Genomic DNA, 22537 nt, shown 5'->3' with positions numbered 1-22537 from the left:
GCTCTAAGGCTGAACTACCTGAGTTTGAATCTCAGCCTTCCCACTGCTGTGAGGATTCAGTGAGAAAGAGTGTCCAAAGTATCTAGCCCATGCTGGTGTGATAGCAAGAACTCGGTAAGTAGGCAGTGTCCCTCTTTAATAGACAAGGAGACTGTCTCAGAGTGGTCCCGTAACTTCTATAATGTTTTCTGCAGTATGTTGCAGAGGCAAAATTTGGAACCAGGGCTTGACTGGGCACTCTGATGAAACCGCTAGCCAGGAATTCTTGTTCTAGGCTACTAGGAAAATCTATGCTACCCTCGCTAGAATGATGGCCTCTGCTGAGAGACAAAGTTGCCCTTAAAGCCAGCAAATTCACAAATAAACATTTCTACATGTAGAAAAACATTCAAAGGGCCAGATTCAGCAGTCAACTATTTCTTAAAGCTCTTTTTCCCCCCAGTGGACAGCAAATTCTCAGCTATATGGATAGGTCTAAGTTTTTCAAAACCTGTGCATGATTTATGAAACATATCAAATACACCAGTCCTCCCAATACCTCTGCTGTGTAAATGTTACCATCTATGCAAATATCAACTTCTAATGCCAGCTTAAGGAAACTGTAAGGATGATGTTCCTGTAGCAGCCATAAGACAAACCTCCAGGGTTTTTTGTGGGGGGAGGCATGGAGGGGGTGGTTGACTTTTTTAACTTTTGGCCACATCAGTCAAACTGGATTTCAGTGCTTTTTTTTTTTTTTTTTTGAGGTGGAGTCTTGCTCTGTCACCCAGGCTGGAGTGCAATGGCGCCGGCTCGGCTCACTGCAGCCTCTGCCTCCTGGGTTCAAGTGATTCTCCTGCCTCAGCCTCCCAAGTATCTGGGATTACAGGCGCCCGCCACCACGCCCGGCTAATTTTTGTATTTTTAGTAGAGACGGGGTTTCACTATGTTAGCCAGGCTGGTTTCGAGCTCCTGACCTTGTGATCCGCCCGCTTTGGCCTCCCAAAGTGCTGGGATTACAGGTGTGAGCCACCGCGCCCAGCCTTCAGTGCTATTTAAATAGCTCTTCTAGTGTGGGCTTCAACTGAGAACATCCCTGTTTTCATCCTCAAGGTTGTTTTTCTGCTCAGTGTTCTTGTTGACCACGTCTGGGCTGCTGCAGGACAATGACTGAAGTTTTAGTAGTGAAAGAGTTCAATAGTGTTGACACTGAAACTGGAAAATCATTTTACTAATGTAGGATGATGCTTTACTATATTGAAATCTTAGACAAATAGATGACCCATAGCCCCAATACAGGTAGGATTTATCTTTTGTAATAAGCTGAGTCTCTTTTTCCTTTAGATGTATATGTAAAAGAGAAGATGGATGAAAACTAACGTTTCACAAGTGATATGGGCTTAATATAGCACAAAACAAGAAGAATTGGTGCTGAGTATCACATAATTTTTATTGCAGTTTACTTCCTAGCACTTAATCTAGTCAAAATATTTTTCTTCACAACATTGCTACTTTCCGAATAACTCAGACGCTTAACTATATTCTGTCATCTAAATTTATATCTGCAATAAGGCATGGAGTGTGTGCATCAAATTTTAGGCAAATGAAAAGAACTCGCCCCAGGATACTGTTATGGATGTGACAATTTAAGAAGCTACACATCATCTCAAACTATTCTGTTTTCTTTGCCAGGGTTCAGCGGATTCCTACACAAGCAGGCCGTCTGACTCCGATGTCTCTTTGGAAGAGGACCGGGAAGCAATTCGACAGGAGAGAGAACAGCAAGCAGCTATCCAGCTTGAGAGAGCAAAGGTGACTCTCTTTCCCTCTCTTTAGCTCACAAGTGGGTCGCTGCTCAGTGGCTACCAGCTGCTCTTCCCCTACCTCACACATTTCTGGAATAATCATTTCGTGATTATTCTAACAAGCCTCCAGATTGGGAAGCTCTCTGATCCCTTCACCTCTAGTTGAGGTTAGTAACATCTCCAAAGGGGCATTTCCTCAGAACCTTCACCTTTTTGTATTTGGTTTGGTGGTGAATTATTGGTTATCTTCCAACTTAGCAATATCAAGCCTCCTATGCCCAGTGTTGGCAGAGAGCCCACCAGGTACCAGCTCGCCCTGTCTATTCCTGGCCCCTCCTTGTCCATTACCTCAGCCTTTATTACAGGCCACACGTGTGCTGTTGCTCTGTGGATCACCCTGTTTGTTTCTCTGCTCTTCTCTCTCACTTTCAGTGTCCCACCTCAAGTTCAGTGTGAAGTTCAGGACTTTGAACAACTCTGAGAAGTGCAGCAAAGATGAGCAATAAAGGCCATTGCCAAAATAGACCTTCAGATATTGCACAAGGAGAGGCCTCCATAGAAATCGCTGCATCCACAGGAAGCAGCAAGGAAACAACTGCACAGTTGAAAGTTAGAACCAGAAGAGTCACTAGGGATCTCCCATTCTGTGTGCTTCCAACTTTGTTTTGTTTGTTTTCTGATTTTTTGAAGCACAGACCCCTTTTGTCCAATGACATGTTATGCACAATAGCAAAATACAAGACAAGGTCGTGGCCAGTCTGTCCTCTTTGCCCTCCATGACAGACTCCTAAGGTATATTGATTTAGTCTTTCTGATTTTTAGAAGAAGAAAAAACAGAAGCCCAAATAAAGTGAATTCCTTCCCTTTTCTATTTTTATTGTAAAATCTTTAGAGGTGACAGGCTGTGTGTGGTGGCTCACACCTGTAATTCTAGCTACTTGGGAGGCTAAGGTGGGAGGATCACGTAGGCCCAGGAAATAAAGGCTTCAGTGAGCTGAGATCATACCACTGCACTCCAACCTGGGCAACAGAGCAAAACCCTACCAAAAAAAAAAAAAAAAAAAAGAAAGAAAAGAAAAAAGAGGGGCCAGGTGCAGTGGCTTATGCCTGTAATCCCAGCACTTTGGGAGGCCGAGGCAGTCAGATCACAAGGTCAGGAGTTATAGACCAGCCTGACCAACATGGTGAAACCCCGCCTCTACTAAATATACAAAAAAATTAGCCGGGCATGGTGGCACGTGCCTGTAATCCCAGCTACTCAGGAGGCTGAGGCAAGAGAATCACTTGAACCCAGGAGGCGGAGGTTGCAGTGAGCTGAGAAGTGCAAAGATCACGCATTGCACTTCAGCCTGGGTGACAGGACGAGACTCTGTCTCAAAAAAAAAAAAAAAAAAGAAAGAAAAAAAAGAGGTGGGAGGAGAACAATGCAGTCAAATTAGGTGTCTTCATTTGCCTCAACACCTGTGATGTCTGTGCTGTTGGTGGAAGGGGCTTTTCTTGCAGTATATGTGAGGGGACATCAGTGAGGTTCTAGCCTCAATTGCTGTTCCCCAGTCAGATTCTCAGCATGAATACATAAGCTGGTAACAAAGCAGCTCAGAATATCAGGAATCTTGTGTCTCACTGTGGCTAATTTTTGTTATAAAATTTTCTTTCAGAATCTGTTTTGTGGTCATTGTGGTCACCCAAATGTGGGTGGCAGCACCGTTTGTTAGGCTGGTGGTTTACTTGTCCCCACAGGGCTGTGCCAGCCTGAGAGCACTTTGCTGAGAGGCATTTGTGTAAAAAGAGTTTCAAAATCAGCTGTGTTAGCTAGAGAGAAGATGATCTGTGAAGAGCCCTGCCCATCAGCTTTGATGCTGACTAACCCTTCTTTTCCCTGGCAGGACCAGATAGTCTGTTATATAGAATTCCACAGGTTTTCAAATCTGGACTATTTCAAAAATACTATTTTATCCTCTTCCCACTTTTTTTTTCTTTTTAAAAAGACCTAGCACACGTTTCCTGTATTCCAAGGTAAGAAGGTATTGGTTATCATTTAAAATAAGCACCAATTTTAAGATTAGAGAAGAGACTGTCCTTTTCTCCCGCCTTTGTCTATCCCTCTTAATACTTTAGAGCACATTTTAAAATTTGGAATATTGGAAAGTATTGCAGGAGAGGAAAAATGATTGGGCTGATAGGACCGAATCATTTTCAGAGTCGTCTCTGCAGGTTTCTTGATATTGCCTGAGAATGTAAAACTCATTTGAGATCCCTCTTTGGAAAGTTATTTCTCTTACTACCTGGTACGATCAGAGTTTCAATATTTAAAATGCTCCTCTCTCCGCCCTTCCTCATTCCTTATTCCATGGTTCTGTCCCTAGTCCAAACCTGTAGCATTTGCTGTGAAGACAAATGTGAGCTACTGCGGCGCCTTGGACGAGGATGTGCCTGTTCCAAGCACAGCTATCTCCTTTGATGCTAAAGACTTTCTACACATTAAAGAGGTAAATGTAGAACATACTGTATCCCTTCACCTGCCAAAAAGCTGAAGCCAGAAATCAGCTCTGAGCCAGACTAGCCAGAGAGGAGACCCGAGGAGCTGCCAATGCGGTACCTCATTTAATTTGCTGGGCCTTCCAAATCTAGTCATTTTCATCAAGATTAAGAAGTCTGAGATCATTGCTTGCATTATCACACACTTACAAAGTTAAATCACAGTCAACCCTAAATTTATAGCATGGATTTCCGACAGACCTCTGTGGTCCTCTGGGCACCTTAAATCCGCTTCTGTGACTGCAGAGCCATAAATGTATGGATCCAGCTTAGGAAAATGTAAGTTTGGTGGCATGGCACCTACCCAGAAGGGACTATTTACAGGGGATGTTTTAATTATAGACATGTAGACTATAGTCCTGTGCACCTTGACCATGGAACCAACACTAGAGTGTATAATCATTCAAAGAAAGATTTAGAGCTAAGAAAAGGGCAGAGGACTCTGGGAAACAGAAAGGCAAAAGGGTAAAGTGTTTGAGTAGCCAAGAAGGGTGGATTCAAGACCCCTAGTGGAAGGACAGACCTTTGATAGAAAGAAGAATGCTAATTCATTGTGACAATCAGGGAAAAGATGAGTGCAGGCACAGACACTTCAGGGCCTTGGTAATAAGAAACTGAGGACCCATCAACTTCAACCATGGCCTCTACTTTCTTGATGGTACATGGGGTGAGGATGTCTACATTTGTCTAGAAGACAAGAACTCTTGACCTGAAACATGTGCCCTGGCATCTGAATGGTTAAGTTGATTATGTCTCACCATTCCCATAAAAAATGCCCAAACCATATTCATTAATTGCTAACACCCACTGTGTCCAAGGAGAAGCAGCCCTTGAAAAGGTAAGAGACGTTGTTACATGTCATATGCACACTCAGTCACACCGACATTCCAACCTTGTATTTTATTGATTTCCTGCATTTTATCAATGTCTCAATTTGTCCTGGCTGCTGTTTGAGCTATGTGCTTGTTGATCAGTGATTTTCTCTTCAGTCTGGCAGTTTGATGTGTGGTATTGAGCTGATAATCCTATGTGGACCAGAACTGCCTGTTTTTATGTCTTGAAATTATCAGATAAGAAAATATCTTTGAAAGAGAAAGTGCTAATCATTTTAGGGAAATCCAAATAGAGAAGGGTTGGAACAACACCGAGGTGACCTTTGTAGAGAGCTGGCACAAGCTTCCAGAACATCAACACAAATGAACACATTTCTATAATCAAGTTACAGCCTTTCCTCTCATCCATCACTTAGAAGGCCATCTATTATGCACCATGTTAAGTACTTTCTCAGTAACAAATAAAAGCTTAAATGCAGAAAAAAGCTACAACTATGCTTGTCATATAAGTCAAATAATGATCAAATTAAGCTCTTGAATTTACATAGTGACTTTCTCTCTAGAAACTTTTCTCTCAAAAAACTTTCATTCACCCTGATTCAGATTCTCACTGTGCTTTAGCTGTTTCCTAGAACTAAGTTAAAACATTTTGGGAAGTTGCATTAACCATTTCAGCAAGCCCTTTAAAGTCACTTGGGTGCCATTTAACAAATGAGTGTTCCAGTGGGCTAACTTCATTTCAGGAAATAACTTAAGCCCTAGGAAACTATGACTCATGGTCTGCTTTGTCCTCAACACAGTAAAATTTAAATTCCAGACCTATGCACCTAAGTTCTAAAAGGGTCCCTTTGCCCTTTATTAATTCCAAAATAAACAGACCTATTATTTTAGGCCTGTTATACTAAAATAAAAGACGGGAAAATGGGAGAAACACCTAAGACCTAGATTGTTCAAGGTTTTATATCACGTCAATTCACATTTCTTTTCTTTTCTTTTTTAATTTTTTTTGGAGACAAGGTCTCGCTCTGTTTTCCAGGCTGGAGTGCAATGATGCAATCACAGCTCACTGCAGTCTTGAACTCCTGGGCTCAAGTGATCCTCCCATCTCAGCCTCAGCCTCCCAAGTAGCTAGGACTACAGGTGCACTACTACACCCAGCTAATTGTGTAGTGTAGTATAGTGCACTACACTAGCTAATTGTGTAGTACACTAGGTAATTAGTAGTACACTACTACACTAGCTAATTGTGTAGTACACTACACTAGCTAATTGTGTAGCTAGCTAATAGTGTAGTACACTACATTAGCTAATTGCATAGCTAGCTAATAGTGTAGTACACTACACTAGCTAATTGTGTAGTACACTAGGACTACAGGCACACTACTACACCCAGCTAATTGTGTGTGTGTGTGTGTGTGTGTGTGTGTGTGTGTAGATGGGGTCTTGCTATGTTGCCCTGGCTGACCCCAAACTCCTAGCCTCTACTGATCCTTCTACCTCAGCCTCCGAAAGTGCTGGGATTACAGGAATGTGCCACCATGCCCAGCCCTCAATTTACATTTATTTCAATGCAATCTTATACTATATGCCACTCATATAGTATGCATGGAGAAGCTGTGTGCCTAACAAAGGCCAAATTCTTACCAGACCACATTTCTCATGAGTGTGAAGCTGTTGCTTGGAATAACTTAAAGTTTACCCAGAACTTCATGCTGTGATAATTCAATGAAACCTTCCATTCCTCCTTCATAATGTATCAGAATCATGTATATATACACACACACACATATATATTTCACTTTTCTATGAGCTCAGCAAAACAAACTACATATCATTGTTACATTTTGAAAAAAATATATATGTTTATAAATATATATGTTTTGGGTCAAAGTAGGAGAGAATTATCTTGCCCAACACTGATGAAAACAGTAAAGGAAGTTTTCAGAATCATCTCCACAGAGTTTAAACAATGGAGCTGATACCTATTTTGTAGAAGTGACCTGGCAGAAACCTTTCCTTGAGGCAGGGAGCTTGAAGTAAATTGCTTTCTGCTCTATAATTCTGCAAATGTATAGTTAGAAATGCAATTTTACTGATCCACCAAATAAGCCCACATTGACAGACTCTCACCCCACACTGGTTGAAGCCTTTGCATAGACTTGGGTCTTGAGTTTACATGTCATGGAACTTAACTTAAATGGAAATTCTGGAGTTCCAGAATTACTTGCAAAATTTCACATACAAATATATAATATGCTCAGACTTTGTAAGAGTAGGCATCTTTTTCTTCAAGTAGTAAGTTGGACATTAATTTGCAAATCTATATTTGAAAGATCATGACTCTTCCCCGGTGAGATTAGACTACAGATAGTATCGTGGAATTTTTACCTGAAAGCTTTTGACAAATTATGGACTATTAAATGTATTTCATCTCAGACATATCCGTCTTGCCTTCCAGAGTTCCAATTACATTGGTGCATATTTATCCTTGTGAAATATGTTCTTTAAGAATTGGTTAGAGCTTCTTGACAAAGACCAAAAGAATTCAAAGGTTAGGACCAGACATTAGTCCGGGGTTCACAAACTGTAGCCCACAGGTCCAGTCTGACCCACTGCCTTTTTTGTAAAGAAAAGTTTTATTGAAACAGAGCCATGCTCACTTGTTGATGTTTGCCTGTGGCTGCTTTCACACAAGGACAGCAGATTCAACTAATTGTAACAGAGACCACATGGTCTGCAAAGCCTAAAATATTTACTACTTGGACCTTTACAGAAAAAGTTTGCAGAACCCTGCTTTAGTCTATGAATCTACCTCAGGTATATATAGATATATATATACACACACAATATAGTTTATATAAAATATAGTACAGGTATATATACACACATATATACATATACAATATAGTTTATATAAAACTGTAGATATATAGACATGCACATATACATATACAATATAGTTTATATAAAATAAAGTATAGTATACTATGAGAGTATAGTTTATATAAATATGGTATATAGTATGGTGTATACAATATAGTATACACATACATATAAAATACAATTTATATAAAATATAGTATACACATATACATATAAAATATAGTTTATATAAAATATAGTGTAATATCATATCGTATAAATAGCATTTTATTCTTCTTGTCCCCTAAGATTCATAAACAACGTGAAGATAAGTGAATTACTATTGATAGCAATTTTATTTCTGAATTCCAGAAATATAACAATGATTGGTGGATAGGAAGGCTGGTGAAAGAGGGCTGTGAAATTGGCTTCATTCCAAGTCCACTCAGATTGGAGAACATACGGATTCAGCAAGAACAAAAAAGAGGACGTTTTCACGGAGGGTACGTTCCCATCTTTTCTATGCACTTTTTTTTTGGTCAGAAAATTGGGTGATATCTTCAAGAGTGTATGCTGTCAAAGTAGAAGATACTTTGCTGTGTGCAAAGTGTTTCTGAAATTGACACAGAAGAGTTTCAGATAGTTCTCTACCTTCTGTGCATGCTGAAGCCTAACACCACTGGAGACCATATGAATTCCATGGCAGAGACTGTTTTCTGTGGCCTCAGCAAGCCCTCCTTGGAACCCAAGGTTTCCTCTAGGAGAGTCACTTCGGGCATTCTTTCTCCACACAGTGAGTGGGAGCTGACCTGAACCAGCATTATGGCTCCTCTTGGTTCACTTACAGAGACTCTCCCTTAAGCGGGCACATAATGTGATGGTATGTGCAGGTCCCGGCACTGACAGTACCTTCTCCACCCCAGGGTTTTTGTGGCGTCTCTTGTCTCCTGGTATTTGGGTGAAGACAGCTTCAGGTGAAACAACCTCTGGTGAACTACTCAAGTAGCCATATAGATCTCAGAGTGCAGGTATTTAAAGGCCCCAGGAACACAAGCACAGCTTGAGAGAAGAGAAACCAAATCATCCTGAGTCTGCATGTACCGTGTCACAGCCTGCACTGAAGCCTTGATTTCATATGTGTTACAATTTTTTGAAAGCTCTAAAATAGAAGCAGCTCTTTCTCTTGACCCTCAACGTCTGTTTTCTGTTGAACGCTTTTCTATTTCAAAAAACTCCTGTGTTCTTTAGGCTCCCACTTTTGTCACAATAAGAACTGCTCCAACAGTAATAGGAGATCACAAAAGTATAGTTACCCCACTTTTAATTATCAATCTTTTTTAGCATATAACTTGCCAATACTATTATTAATATTAATCCCTCTTGTCCCTTGTATTAGTCTGTTCTCACACTTCTTTTTTTTTTTTTCTTTTTTTCTTAGATGGAGTCTTGCTCTGTCGCCTAGGCTGGAAAGCAGTGGTGCAATTTTGGCTCACTGCAACCTCTGCCTCCCAGGTTCAAGCAATTCTCCTGACTCAGCCTCCTGAGTAGCTGGGGTTACAGGTGCACACCACCGTGCCTGGCTAATTTTTGTATTTTTGGTAGAGGTGGGGGTTTCACCATGTTGGTCAGGCTGGTCTCGAACTCTTGACCTTGTGATTTGCCCGCCTTGACCTCCCAAAGTGTTGGGATTACAGGTGTGAGCCACCGCACCCGGCCCGTTCTCACACTTCTATAAAACTGGATAACTTATGAAGAAAAGAGCTTTAATTGTCACGGTTCTGTAGACTGTACAGGAAGCATGGCAGCATCTGCTTCTGGGGAGGTCTCAGGGAGCTTTTACTTAGCAGAAGGCAAAGCAGGAACAGGTGTCTTACATGACTGGAGCAGGAGGAAGAGACAGGGAGGTGCCACACACTTTTAAACAATCAGATCTCACTGTAACTCACTCACTGTCACAGGAACAGCACCAGGAGATGGTGCCAAACCATTCATGAGGGACTGTCCCCATGGTCCAATCACCTCTCACCAGGCCCCACCTCCAACACTGGGGATTACATCTCGACATGAGATTTGCTGCGGACACAGATCCAAACCATATCGTCTCTTTTTTTCTAAACTTTTTGTCTTCCATGCTCCTTTGTAGACACATGGGGAGCATGTTTTCCTGTCTTGGGGTCTTTGCATTTGCTGTTTTTTCTTACTGGGACTTTGCTCTTCACACTTTCACCAAGCCACTCCATCTGCTTTATATCTTTGTTAGATGTCACCCTTTCAGTGACCCCTTTCCTGCCAACTGTATTTAAAATTGTACCCACTCCCCTTCCCTGTATTTCCCATCCCTTCCCTGACTTAGTTTTCTCTGTTGCACTTATTATGCTCAGAAATATTATATGTTTACCTATTTATCTTGTTTGGTACAAGCTGAGCATCCATAATCTGAAAAGCTGAAATCCAGAATGCTCCAAAATTCGAAACTTTTTGAGGACTGACATGATGCTCAAAGGAGATGCTCATCAGAGCATTTTAGATTTCAGACATTTGGATTAGGGATGTTCAGCTAGTAAGTATATACTGTGAATTTCCAAAATCTGAAAACAATGGAAATCCAAATCATTTCTGCTCCCAAGAATTTTGGATAAGGGATATTCAACCTGTACTGATATGTCCTACTAGTATATGACTCAATAAGGGAAAGGATTTTGTCTCCCCAATGCCACTGTTATATTTTTACTTTCTAAAACAGGGATGTACAATCAATATTTGTTGTATAAAATAACTGAATTATTATCATTTTCAAAGTTTTATTGTTATTATTATTTGTTAATTATTACAGTTATGGGCCAAATAACGTTTTTGTCAAAGATGATCACACATATGGTGGTGGTCCCATAAGATTATAATACTGTATTTTTATTGCATCTTTCCTGGGTTTAGATACACAAATACTTACCACTGTGTTAGAGTCATCTACAGTGTTCAGTATAGTAACATGCTATACAGGTTTGTAGCCCAGGAGCAGTGGAGTACGCTGTACCATCTAGTTTTGTGTAAGACGCTCTACAGTGCTCACACAACAATGAAATTGCCTAATGACACATTCCTCAGAGGATATCCCCATTGTTAAATCTCTCATGACTGTATATACTTTTTTTTTTTTTCCTGAGACAGAGTCTTGCTGTGTCACCCAGGCTGTAGTGCAGTGGCACAATCTCGCCTCACTGCAACCTCCGCCTTCCAGGTTCAAGCAATTCTCATGCCTCAGCCTCTGGAATAGCTGGGATTACAGGTGCCTGGCACCATGCCTGGCTCAGTTTTGCATTTTTAGTAGAGATGGGAGTTTCACCATGTTGGCCAAGCTGATCTCAAACTTCCAACCTCAGGTGATCCGCCCACCTCAGGTGATCCGCCCACCTTGGTCTCCCAAAGTGGGCTGGGATTACAGGTGTGAGCCCCCACCCCCGGCTGACTATATATACTTTTAAACTAAAAACTTACCTCGTGGCAGTCACAAATAGTAAAGCCAAGAGCTCACAGACATGGTTTTATTTGATCTTTATACCAACCATGTGAGGTGTAGCGTCTCCTTCTCTAGGTGGGGAACCTAAGGCTCAAAGACATTATGATGTGCCACAGTCCCACAACTAGTAAGTGGCAGAGCTAAGATGAGAGAGAGATTTTTCTGACTATAGGGACCATACTCTTAAGGACTAAAAGACAGGGGCACTGGGGAAGTAGGAAGGTGGCAGCTCCCGATGGCATTTGTGGGCTTCAGGAAAGCTTCCAGAGCGCGCCTGAGGAGACCAGAGTTGAGGATCTTCCATTCAAATAAATAATATTTTCTGTGACCAATTCCCTATAATCAGTTCTTAACTCTGATGCCTACATAATCATCTTGTAAGAAGAAATGGTTTCTCCGGGTCTTACTGCTTGTTTTGAACTGTGTTTGACATCTGACTGGCACATTGGTGCCTGGTGTTAGGTTAACAAGCAGTTCATAAGAACATTCCCGTCAGTGATGGATTTGCCTGATTTCTGCATTAACTAGAAGAGATGCTTTTGCAAAGTATTTCAGGTCTTAACTAGTTCTCCACATTCTCTTAGAAATGAGGTCAAAGAAAACATTTGGACAGATTCTTGAAGTTCTTTATAGCAGAATTTGGTGTGTTTTGAATTATTTAATAGGATGAGGGCCAAAGAAAGCTTTGTACTCTCAAGTTCTATTTTCAAAGAATCTGGGGAGTGAGTCTTTAGTTCCTTTTCTATATCCTAGGAAATCAAGTGGAAATTCTTCTTCAAGTCTTGGAGAAATGGTATCTGGGACATTTCGAGCAACTCCCACATCAACAGGTGAGGGTTTTAGTTAAACTCTTATTCATAGACCGTATCCCTTTTTAAAATATTTGAACACACATGCAAGTATTTTTGCTAATTTGGAAACAATTTGAAGGCTTAATTTAAAGGTTTTTCTAATTAATATTTCATTTCTCATTTGTTTTCTATGGTAATTTGATTTGATTTAAAATGGTACTAAAAAATTCACGTTGTTAGAATATAATTTTGAAAAATCTTGTTTACCCCCCAGAGTTAATAACTGTCCATTGTGTAAACTGATATTCAAAAAATTCATTATTTTACCTAAGAAACGGACAGACTTTAAGATGGTGAGTGCCAATAAACAAAAGGAAACAAAGTGATGCAGACTCTCAAGAAAATGCCATGTTTTCAGTCTCCACGTGGAACTTCAGGATATATTGGTACAGCCTGAGCTGGGAGGGTTGAAGCAGGGAGTCAAGCAGGGCCCAAATGAGGGAGAGCCTCATTTCCATTTGGACAGCAGACAGCCAAGCCCTGGAATTCATGGTAATGAAGAGACAGTGGTGGCCTAATTGGGAGTTGTGGTGCATTTGGAAACTATGGAGGTATCCATGTAGGGATTTTTCTTCTACCACATTCCCTGACTCCTATAGACTAATTTCATTCTGGCCTAGAACTGTTGCATTAGGGCATCCAGTGCCCTAATTACCAATTCCAATTGTATTATCAATTTGGAAAGGCAAGTCCAAGGCCTTATTCTGGCCTACCAAAACTGGAGGCAACTGGATTAGTTCTGGAATGGTTCTAAGTGTTTGAGTCCTTGTTCATGTGAAGCCCTCTGATCTACAGGACACTGAACCAAACCAGGTTTCTGAGCTGTACGCAACTAGACTGGACCTGCTTGGATGTCCACAGAATTGCTTTAAATCAGTTATTGAGTATATTTTGCTTTGTTCCCATTTATTGGACATTCAGGACATTGCAGACTTTAGCTATTACAAACAGGAAAGAGCAGGAAAAACTGGTTATAAATTGATCTGAGGAATAACTGGTTATAAATTTATTTGAAATTAAAAAGCAACATAGTAGGAAAAAAGTGCCAATATTCTAGAAAATGGGCAAAAATGCCCAAGGGGGTGCAGAATTATGAGTTACAAATATAAAAATAGTGATTGAGGTGCTAGTCATTTTTGCCCAAGTGGTTATTCTGTTTCCTTTTATGAAATTGCATTTGTCCAACTTGTTCCCAGCAACACTGTGCTGTGTCCAGCACGGGAACAACCCATGGTGAAAGGCTGGCCCGGAACTTCCAATGTTGTTCTCAACTCCTGTACCCAAGTCCCACCCAGTGAGAAATCAGTATATAAGGTCGTTTGTACCAGGGAGGGAGCTGTCTGTTTTTCATACATCTTCAACATTGACATGTCCAGAATGAAATCGTAAAGCAGGTTCTCCAAAGTGGGTGGTAGGAAAGTGGTAAAGATAATTATAGGGGCAAATGGGTATATTCTTCCATCTTTTAAACTCATGTACTGTCATTTGCAGAGATTACGTATTTTGATATGGCTCTCGTTATTGTCTTTTAGCAAAACAGAAGCAAAAAGTGGTAAGTTGTGTTTCCTTTTTAAATCTACTGTTAAGGTTCCTATACATACATGCCTACAATGCTCCATTTCAGTGACCCAAGTGGCTGTAAAATAAGGGAAGAGCCTCCTTGCTGGGGAGTTTGATAATCATTTGTCGTTTGACCTGAGCATTGTGAATGTTGTGGCTGTGAAGAGGCATGCTCAACCTCACCTTGTCAGACGTGTCGAATCCTCTTTTTCAGACGGAGCACATTCCTCCTTACGATGTTGTGCCGTCAATGCGTCCGGTGGTGTTAGTGGGGCCATCGCTGAAAGGTTATGAGGTACAAATATCATCTGTTACTCTTCAGTTCTTGATCGAGCACCCAGGAGACGGTCGTGTTGCCGCTTGCTGCTCAAGGGTCTGTTCCCACGTGGGTCCTGATGGAAGCCAGTGCTCAGCATGGGAAGGCGGGGGGTACTGTGTGGGGCTCACAGGCCCTTTGCCCTTTCTTTCCTCTCTTGGACACTTCTCATCTTTTATGTATTACATTGTTTAGAAATACCTCTCTCAAAATATTTACAATGGGAAGATCTGGTCAAAGATTTGCTGTGCATTAAATGCAAAGAAAAGGACTTTATCTGTCTTGACCATTCTCATTATTATTAGAAGTAATAGAGAATGAAGAGCACAAGAGGACAATCAATCAATCTTCCAGCAAACCCAAACTTTTAAAGCCCAGAGTTCACCCTGCTGGGTTTTTAAGATGATGGCATATGCCACCAAATCCTTCTCTGCTTGTTTATTTTAAAGGGCACATTTTAAAAAAGACCACTAAAAACATTCGTGCACTTTGGAGATTAAACAAAACCATGTGACAAGGAAAAGAGTAGAGACTTTGTTTCAGATGTTTGTTTTGACTTTGTGCTAGCATGGATTAAAAAATAGGTAGATGTGACATTAAACTCTGAAGGTGAGCAGCCTCCAGGGCACCATTCCCATCGAGCTAGGACAATGTGTGGCACATAGTAGGCACTCAATACACATTTGCTGAATGAATTAATGAATCTCTTTCAGGCAGATCTAAGAATCCTTGCTCTCTCCCCCTCTCTTTCTCTCTTGTCTTTCTCTGAGTTGGAAATGTCAGAGGGATGAGCAGGAGGAGTGATCTACAAAAATCCAGCCATGGGCATGGAGAATTTCCACCAACATGCACAAACTAGCAGGAAGGCTGAGTCCAGTGCTGGCCTCAATTCTCTAGCTGCTCCTCACTGGAGGCAGGCACAGCTCAGGGGTGCCAAGGATGCCCAGCACCTGTGTACAAAGCCAGCCTGTTGTCTCCTGGCAGCAGTTCTATCCCCTAACGAGGGAAGAGGGAAGAGGGAAGAGGGTCTGGTGAACACTGTTGGTTTGTTCCTCAACACCCTGGAGGAGAACCAAGGGGGGTGGAAATTAGCAATTGCACATGGTTAAGCATGAAAAACACCTTCCATGGTAACCTCCCCCAAGAGACGACTGGCGGCAATAAGGTCTTGGCTCATAGTGCCCTTCGCTCCCTCCTCTCTCACTTTTGACTTCTCTCTCTCTCTCTCTCTCTCTCTGCATGTGTTTGCCTCATTCTTTTTTTCTCACCTCTGCAAAGGTAACAGACATGATGCAGAAAGCCCTCTTTGATTTCCTGAAGCACAGGTTTGATGGGAGGTGAGAAATATAGATGTTTTTGTATTTTTATTTTCCTTTAACCAAACTTGTATGATAAATTGAATTGTAGATGTATGTTTCCAGAGATTTCAGAAGTTCTCTAGTTAAAAGTTAACTCAGTATTCTTGGGAAGAATATAATAAAAGAACTCTGAAAATATGAAGTATAACATTGAGTCCCCAATGAAGAAAGGACCAGGAGAAGAGAACTAAGCCATCTGTTTTATTTAAATGTATATGTCTTTATTTTCTCAGTTATTAATAATTTCATACCAAATGTTTTTTTTAAAAAAATTAATTAAAATATATAATATTTCTGATGAGTATAGTGGCTTGCTGGTCAAGCTAGGCAGTATTTGGTGTGTGTGTATATGAAAGTATAAATAGCAGTGTGTGTGTATAGCAGTGTGTGTGTGTGTGTGTGTGTGTCATATGAAAGTATAAATAGCAGTGTGTGTGTATAGCAGTGTGTGTGTGTATGTGTATGTGTATGTGTGTCATATGAAAGTATAAATATCAAGTACTGAATTTCCTCAAATGAAGTGAATGAGAATTCTTTTAATCATAAGCCTCCCAAAGTGATCATTTTGTAGGGAATAGTACTTATATGGATATTTATTATAGTTGAGGGTTTGTTTTTATTAGAAACGTCCTTGTTATTTTATTGATCTATTTTTTAATGTATCTTACTATGATCCATCAACAATATGGCTCAGACATTAGCCATTAAATAATTTTATCATTTAAGTTTTGTGAAAAATATCTAGAGAAAGTTTCTCTGTTTTGCAGAGAAATGGTAAAAAGCCTGTAATGACTCAATTCTAAATATTAAGCTCTTTCACAATGCAGAATACAGTCCATGTAAAAATAACCACATGAAAAAACCTGAAGATTTATCAGAAATGTGGAAAATTTAAATAGTGTGCATCAAAAAGTATGGGTAAATGCATCCAATTTATTACTGTAGGATAGCGGAAGAACATCACATTCTTTATTTTTGAAGGCAGTAATTAAGCCACTCACTTTCTCTTTGCTAAATTGTGAGAATGCGCTAAATGCACAAAATAATTTTAAAATGTAAAAAAAAAACTTCAGATAGAGTATAACAAATTGGTATATTAATAATAAAAACAAACATGGTATTGCTTTAAATATAAATTGTATGCATTTGTTAAAAACTTTCTGGATAATTGGGTAAAATATTCATTAGTTTCTAGAACTATATAGAAAGAAAGTAAACTGAGATTTTAGTTTAAGAAATAAGAATACTTCTAGGTACATTAGTATGTAGGTCAGGCTGCCTTAATAAATAGACTCCAAAACATGTAGTGATTCAAACACAATGGAAACTTATTATTGCGCACTTAACAGTCTGAGGCAGGTGTTCCTTGGCTGGGAGGGAGGATGGAGTTGGGGGAGGGGAGAATTGGGCAGAAAGTTTGTTCCCTCTGTCATTGGGGGCCCTTAGCCCAGGTATGATGTCTCTAGTCAGCTTGCCGGGCCTGGAGATAGAGCATGTTATTACTCACATTTCACTGGTTAGAACTTGGTTGTGTAGTCATACTTATTGCAGCGGAGGCACTCTTGCAGTCCAGGAGGAAGAGAAGATAGAATTTGTTGAACCAATAATAGCCTTCATCACATTCATCTACTGGACAAGGGCTTAATAAGAAAGATGTATTTATTCCATTTCACTCTCTTTAAAAAGGAAATAGGCAGATAATGAAGTAGCTTCAAATAAAATAAGTTAAAAGCCCTGAATCCTAGAGCATTGGAGTTGGAAGGATACATAAAATGTCTTTTAGACTAATCTCCCTTCTCCAACAACCACAATCAGATAGATAACCTGCTTCCGTTTGAAATTTTTGGCTATTGGGAATTCACTTTCTAAAAAGCATTGCAAAGAAACAGCTAAACTTTGACTTTGTGACTTAATAGGGTTGGTCTTGGTCCTGCTGTCTGATGCTCTGGCCTTAACCCTAACCCTCATGCAGGTCTCTGTGGATTGAAGGCAGCCAGCATGCCTAGCCCAGTCTTCTGTGTTCTTGGGTGCACATGCACGGTTCCTTCAGATATGTATGGAGTCACATGGTTTTAACCTGTGGAGCTGTTACCTAAGGCAGTTCTGAGCAGTGCCGAATCCACTGGCCCCATAACAGCCCTATCTGAGCAAATCCCTTCCCATAAGACAGCCTATGTTTGCATTAGATTATTTTGATCTATAACATACTGATACACAACAGCGTTGTTAAAGGTTTGCCTTCAAGAATGAAGAATCTGATGTTCTTCCTCAATCCTGAGGCCCAGAAAAAGGGAATTTATTTAATTGTAACAGCAGAGATTTGTCCTGAATCAAGTAGAATTGTCTGCATCCATTACTGTACACATACTATTGAAGTTGGTTTTAATAGAAATTGAATGCAAATTTCAATCTCAAGTATTCATGGGATCTGATGACATGGCAGAGGGTCTAGAGGAAGAGCCTAGCAGCAGCAAAAGTAATAGCTGAAGAGAGAGACTTAGCCCTGGAGAAATCTGATATATTTCTCCAGCAGAGCTGGAGAAAGATAGGTAAATATTAAAGGGGTGAGGGGTGAGAGAATGGACTTGATTTCAAATATTAAGAGGCCAGGCAGCAGGATGAACAATAATGAGTTCCTTGACTGAGTGTATGTGGAGACTTTGATAAGAAAGAAGAAATTCGCTGGTAGCGTCACACTGACTCTGACATGTCTTCTTTGTGGGAATATTGTTAGGTTTTGAGCTATAACATTGTGCTGCATTATGCTTTACCAATTGATACAAAGAGAGAAAAAAACAAGTAGTCTTTAATTGAAACCAGCCAAGAGAACAATGACAAGGAAGGCTTTAGCACAGTGACACGGCATAAACAATATGTTCTAATGGAAACCTACTCTGCGTTTCATGGGCTATGAATGCAGTGTGTTAGACAAAACAGGAGAAAGTCCTGTTATTTTTCGGAGAGTACAAAGGAGGGATCTGTTGGCTACGAGGCTTTCTTCTTTCATCTGCTTTTCAGATCTTAGTAGAAAATAATTCAACAAATTGGATGAAAGTCCAACTGTATGACTATTGCAGAATCATAAACTTGGGATTTTTTTGATACCTTAGAAATTATTTGAGTCAGTTTAGAGCTACTTATTATACAGTTTTATTGCTATAGCTGCTATTGTGGGGCCTAACTGTGATACATGTAAGAAAAACACAATACTAGGCCGGGCGCAGTGGCTCATGAGTGTAATCCCGGCACTTTGGGAGGCCGAGGTGGGCAGATCAACTGAGGTCGGGAGTTCGAGACCAGCCTGACCAACATGAAGAAACCCTTTCTCTACTAAAAATACAAAATTAGCCGGGCGTGGTGGCGTATGCCTGTAATTCCAGCTACTCAAGAGGCTGAGGCAGGAAAATCACTTGAACCTGGGAGGCGGAGCCGAGATCGTGCTATTGCACTCCAGCCTGAGCAACAGGAGCGAAACTCTGTCTCATAAAGAAAAAGAAAAACACGACACTAAATAGTTCCTGAGTACCCTCTGTATTTGTGAATATCCACATGGAGCAATGATTCCTGTGCTGACGAGGACACAGTGGATACACAATGGGCATGCAGCTTCTCTCTTCATTTCACACCACAAATATTAATTGGGAATTACCTGTTTGGATGAGGTTTGTTCAGCTGGCTGAATCTACCATTCACAGGCTGAACAGCAAGCAGTCAAACCAGTTGCAGTTTGTTGACCTATACCAGTCATTTCAAATCCTCCCAAAAGTTATTACTTTAGGCTTTTGACAACTGGATCAGATCAACTCTATGACATTTATTGGACAATTTGTAACTGATAATGATCATGGCCAAAAATCTTAGATGAACATCATGTAATCTACACAGATAAGATCTCAAGCTAAAGGATGTTTTTAGCCAAAGAACACATAAAGGGAAAAAAGGGCTTGAGAAAGAATTTGAAAGAAAAGAAGCTAAACATACAACTTAGGGAGACTCAAAGAGATAGTATTTATTAATAAAAGGAAATGGGAATAATTGGTACTATCACAAGGCAACCAAGCCATATAAGAATGAAGATAATTTCTAATTGCAGTCAACAAATGGTAAAAGAACAGCCACAACTTCTGTTTCGTAATCAATTTCATTCTTCTATGCATTCTTCCTACTGTTCTCTATTCAAATGCAGACTCATAAACAGCCACTCAAACACCAGTAATAATTAATTGAACACTTTAGCGTCAAACTTGAATATTTAAATTAGTAGTTTTTGAGGACAACGTATCTGACCTGATTCTCTAACCCACATTTCACAGACTCCGGGAATGAGAGAGTTCATGGTAGACTGCCCATTTTGAGAGTAGGATATAAGGACACTATTTCCTTCAAGTCTTTAAATCTCCAATAATTGTTTGCCTTGTGTACATTATATATGTTTTTATTAACAGAGGACACTATGAATCATCATTTAAGAATGCACTTTTATATATAACCTTATTTGCTCTTAGTGGCAATCCCATGAGATAGTTATGGCAAAGCTACTATTACCATTTTATTGATTAGGATACTGAGGTCAAAAGATAGAACGACTCATGCAACTACCAGGAGAAAGATCCAGGAAGATACTCAGGTCTTCCTGTGCATTTCAATTCTCCTGTAAGTGCACTGTTCCATTCTTTGGAACACTTTTTCCTACTAATAGTAGAAGTTTTCAAAAATTATTATACTCTCTGGGCTGCATATTGGATGTAGCAATGATAGAATACAGACAGATCTTACAGCTGTTATGTTACCAGTGTGGAAATACAGATTTTTTTTTAATGAATGTGTTATAACTGAAAACAATATCTTTCCACAGAAAATCACAGAAAACTAATACTCACAGCTCATGATGGATTGCAGCAGTTAGGATGAATTCTAAAGTGGAAATAAGCAACAATGGGGGTTCAGATTTACTCTATTTAGGGAACGATGTTTGCTAGTTTTCAGGAACATTTGCTGCTACATCCAGTCTGCTAGGGAACTAAACTCCTATTAGTCTTTTACCTACTGGCCAGTAACTACTAAGAGCAAGTCACAGAAAGTTTTCCAAGGGAACTTTTTAGAGATGTTTATCAAACAAGGTACATAGGAATGCTGAGACTAGCGGGTCTCAGGATAGCAAGAAAAGAAGTAGAAAGGATACTACTTTAAGTTAAAAATAGTATATAAGCTAGATAGTATTCAGTTGTGAATGTGATTGCTTTTCTGGAGAGCCTTTTACAAAAAAGAATTTTGAGTTTGGTGTCTGATTTTGATAATAGTCAGCATCTTTGCATAGAAAAGAGAAACTCCTATTTTGTCTTACTGAAGGTTTTCTAGGGCTAGGCCTGTCTTCTTCTGAGCTCTGTTTTATGCATGTGTATTTTTATTAATAAATAACTTGTATTAGCAAACTAACTTGCATTAGCAAATAAAATGAGAAAACATACCCTTTATTGTCTGCATCTTTCCCTCTATTTTGGAACATATGAAGCAGTTTTTTTCTGAATTTTTTCAAACTTTGGCTGTGTTTGAAAATAGCTTTGTAAAAGTACTTTTATAACTCAGAAAAAATAAATGTGGATCTGATGATAATCTCTTCAGATTTGAAGAACCAAGAGTCTCTTATCTGTATAGAACTAGAAAATTTGATTTTCACTTAAGCTGAATAGAATTCAACTTTCTGGGTTGTTGGGTCCTCCAAAAATCATTAGTCTAGAAAGTTGAATTATGTCCCTAAACCTACCCATTTGTCTCTCATCATATATTTAGATTGCTCTGAAACATGCCTGTATGTTTCTATCCAGCAGCTCCATTCTTAAAACAAATAAACCAGCAGCGCAAAAACACAAAAATAAACACACATTGCCGGGCATGGTGGCTCACGCCTGTAATCCCAACACTTTGGAAGGCTGAGGTGGGTAGATCACCTGAGGTCAGGAGTTTGAGACCAGCCTGGCCAATGTGGTGAAACCTCGTCTCTAGGAAAAATACAAAAATTAACTGGGCGTGGTGGCACATGCTTGTAATCCCAGCTACTTGGGAGGCTGAGGCAGGAGGATTGCTTGAACGTGGGAGGTGGAGGTTGCAGTGAGCTAAGATTGTACCACTGCCCTCCAGCCTGGGTGACAGAGCGACACTCCGACCAAAAAATGAAAATTGAATTAAAAAAATAAAACTACACAAACCCTATTCTGGAAAAGAAAGGAGCTGCCTATGAGACTTCATGCCTGAAAGCTGCAGTGGCCAACTGGAGTAATGGAAAGTCAGGTGTGGGTTTACTCTACCTCAACTTGATTTGAATTCTTACTATCTCAGAGCAAGGCCAAGACTGACTGTGCATCCGTGCTTGACCACTTGACTCACATCTGGAGATTCGGGCTTGTAGAACACTGAACTATAAGAGAATGGTGGAGTCAGGTGACTTGGCACTGGCCCGATGCTCAGGGGCTGGTTTAGACCTGAGCTGTAACTAACCATGTGCAGCTTTCTGTGTGTGTCTCAGCTTCCCTCTTGGTAAAATGAAAAAGTTGTTACACCAGTGTTTTCTAGCAGTTGAACAGCTTTTTTTTTTTTTTTTTTTTTGAGACAGAGTCTCGCTCTGTCGCCCAGGCTGGAGTGCAGTGGCGCAATCTCGGCTCACTGCAAGCTCCGCCTCCCGGGTTTATGCCATTCTCCTGCCTCAGCCTCCCAAGTAGCTGGGACTACAGGCACCCGCCACCTCGCCTGGCTAGTGTTTTTTGTATTTTTTTAGTAGAGACGGGGTTTCACTGTGTTCGCCAGGATGGTCTCGATCTCCTGACCTCATGATCCGCCCGTCTCGGCCTCCCAAAGTAGCAGTTGAACAGCTTTTTATAGTGAAATCATATATAAAGCCTCAATGTAGAAAACAGAAATGCA

At 40.2% G+C, this 22537-nt stretch overlaps 1 protein-coding gene across 8 annotated transcripts in view; it reads left to right on the top strand.

Annotated features, from left to right (window-relative positions):
* Positions 1 to 22537, top strand: part of CACNB4 (calcium voltage-gated channel auxiliary subunit beta 4) — a 270003-nt gene that overhangs the window by 218363 nt on the left and 29103 nt on the right. For 7 of the 8 annotated variants that reach the window (XM_010372906.2, XM_010372902.2, XM_010372903.2 and 4 more), the window contains 7 exons: positions 1672 to 1791; positions 4151 to 4273; positions 8390 to 8520; positions 12288 to 12364; positions 13918 to 13937; positions 14160 to 14240; positions 15540 to 15598. In XM_010372906.2, the coding sequence (XP_010371208.1) occupies positions 1672 to 1791; positions 4151 to 4273; positions 8390 to 8520; positions 12288 to 12364; positions 13918 to 13937; positions 14160 to 14240; positions 15540 to 15598 (611 nt within the window). The remainder of the gene's footprint in view (positions 1 to 1671; positions 1792 to 4150; positions 4274 to 8389; positions 8521 to 12287; positions 12365 to 13917; positions 13938 to 14159; positions 14241 to 15539; positions 15599 to 22537) is intronic. The other variant, XM_030916986.1, reaches the window with a different exon arrangement.

This window comes from Rhinopithecus roxellana, chromosome 14, assembly GCF_007565055.1.
Source record: "Rhinopithecus roxellana isolate Shanxi Qingling chromosome 14, ASM756505v1, whole genome shotgun sequence".
Taxonomy (NCBI): domain Eukaryota; kingdom Metazoa; phylum Chordata; class Mammalia; order Primates; family Cercopithecidae; genus Rhinopithecus; species Rhinopithecus roxellana.
The sequence above is the reverse complement of the archived record's forward strand: the minus strand, read 5'-3'. Positions and strand labels throughout refer to the sequence as shown.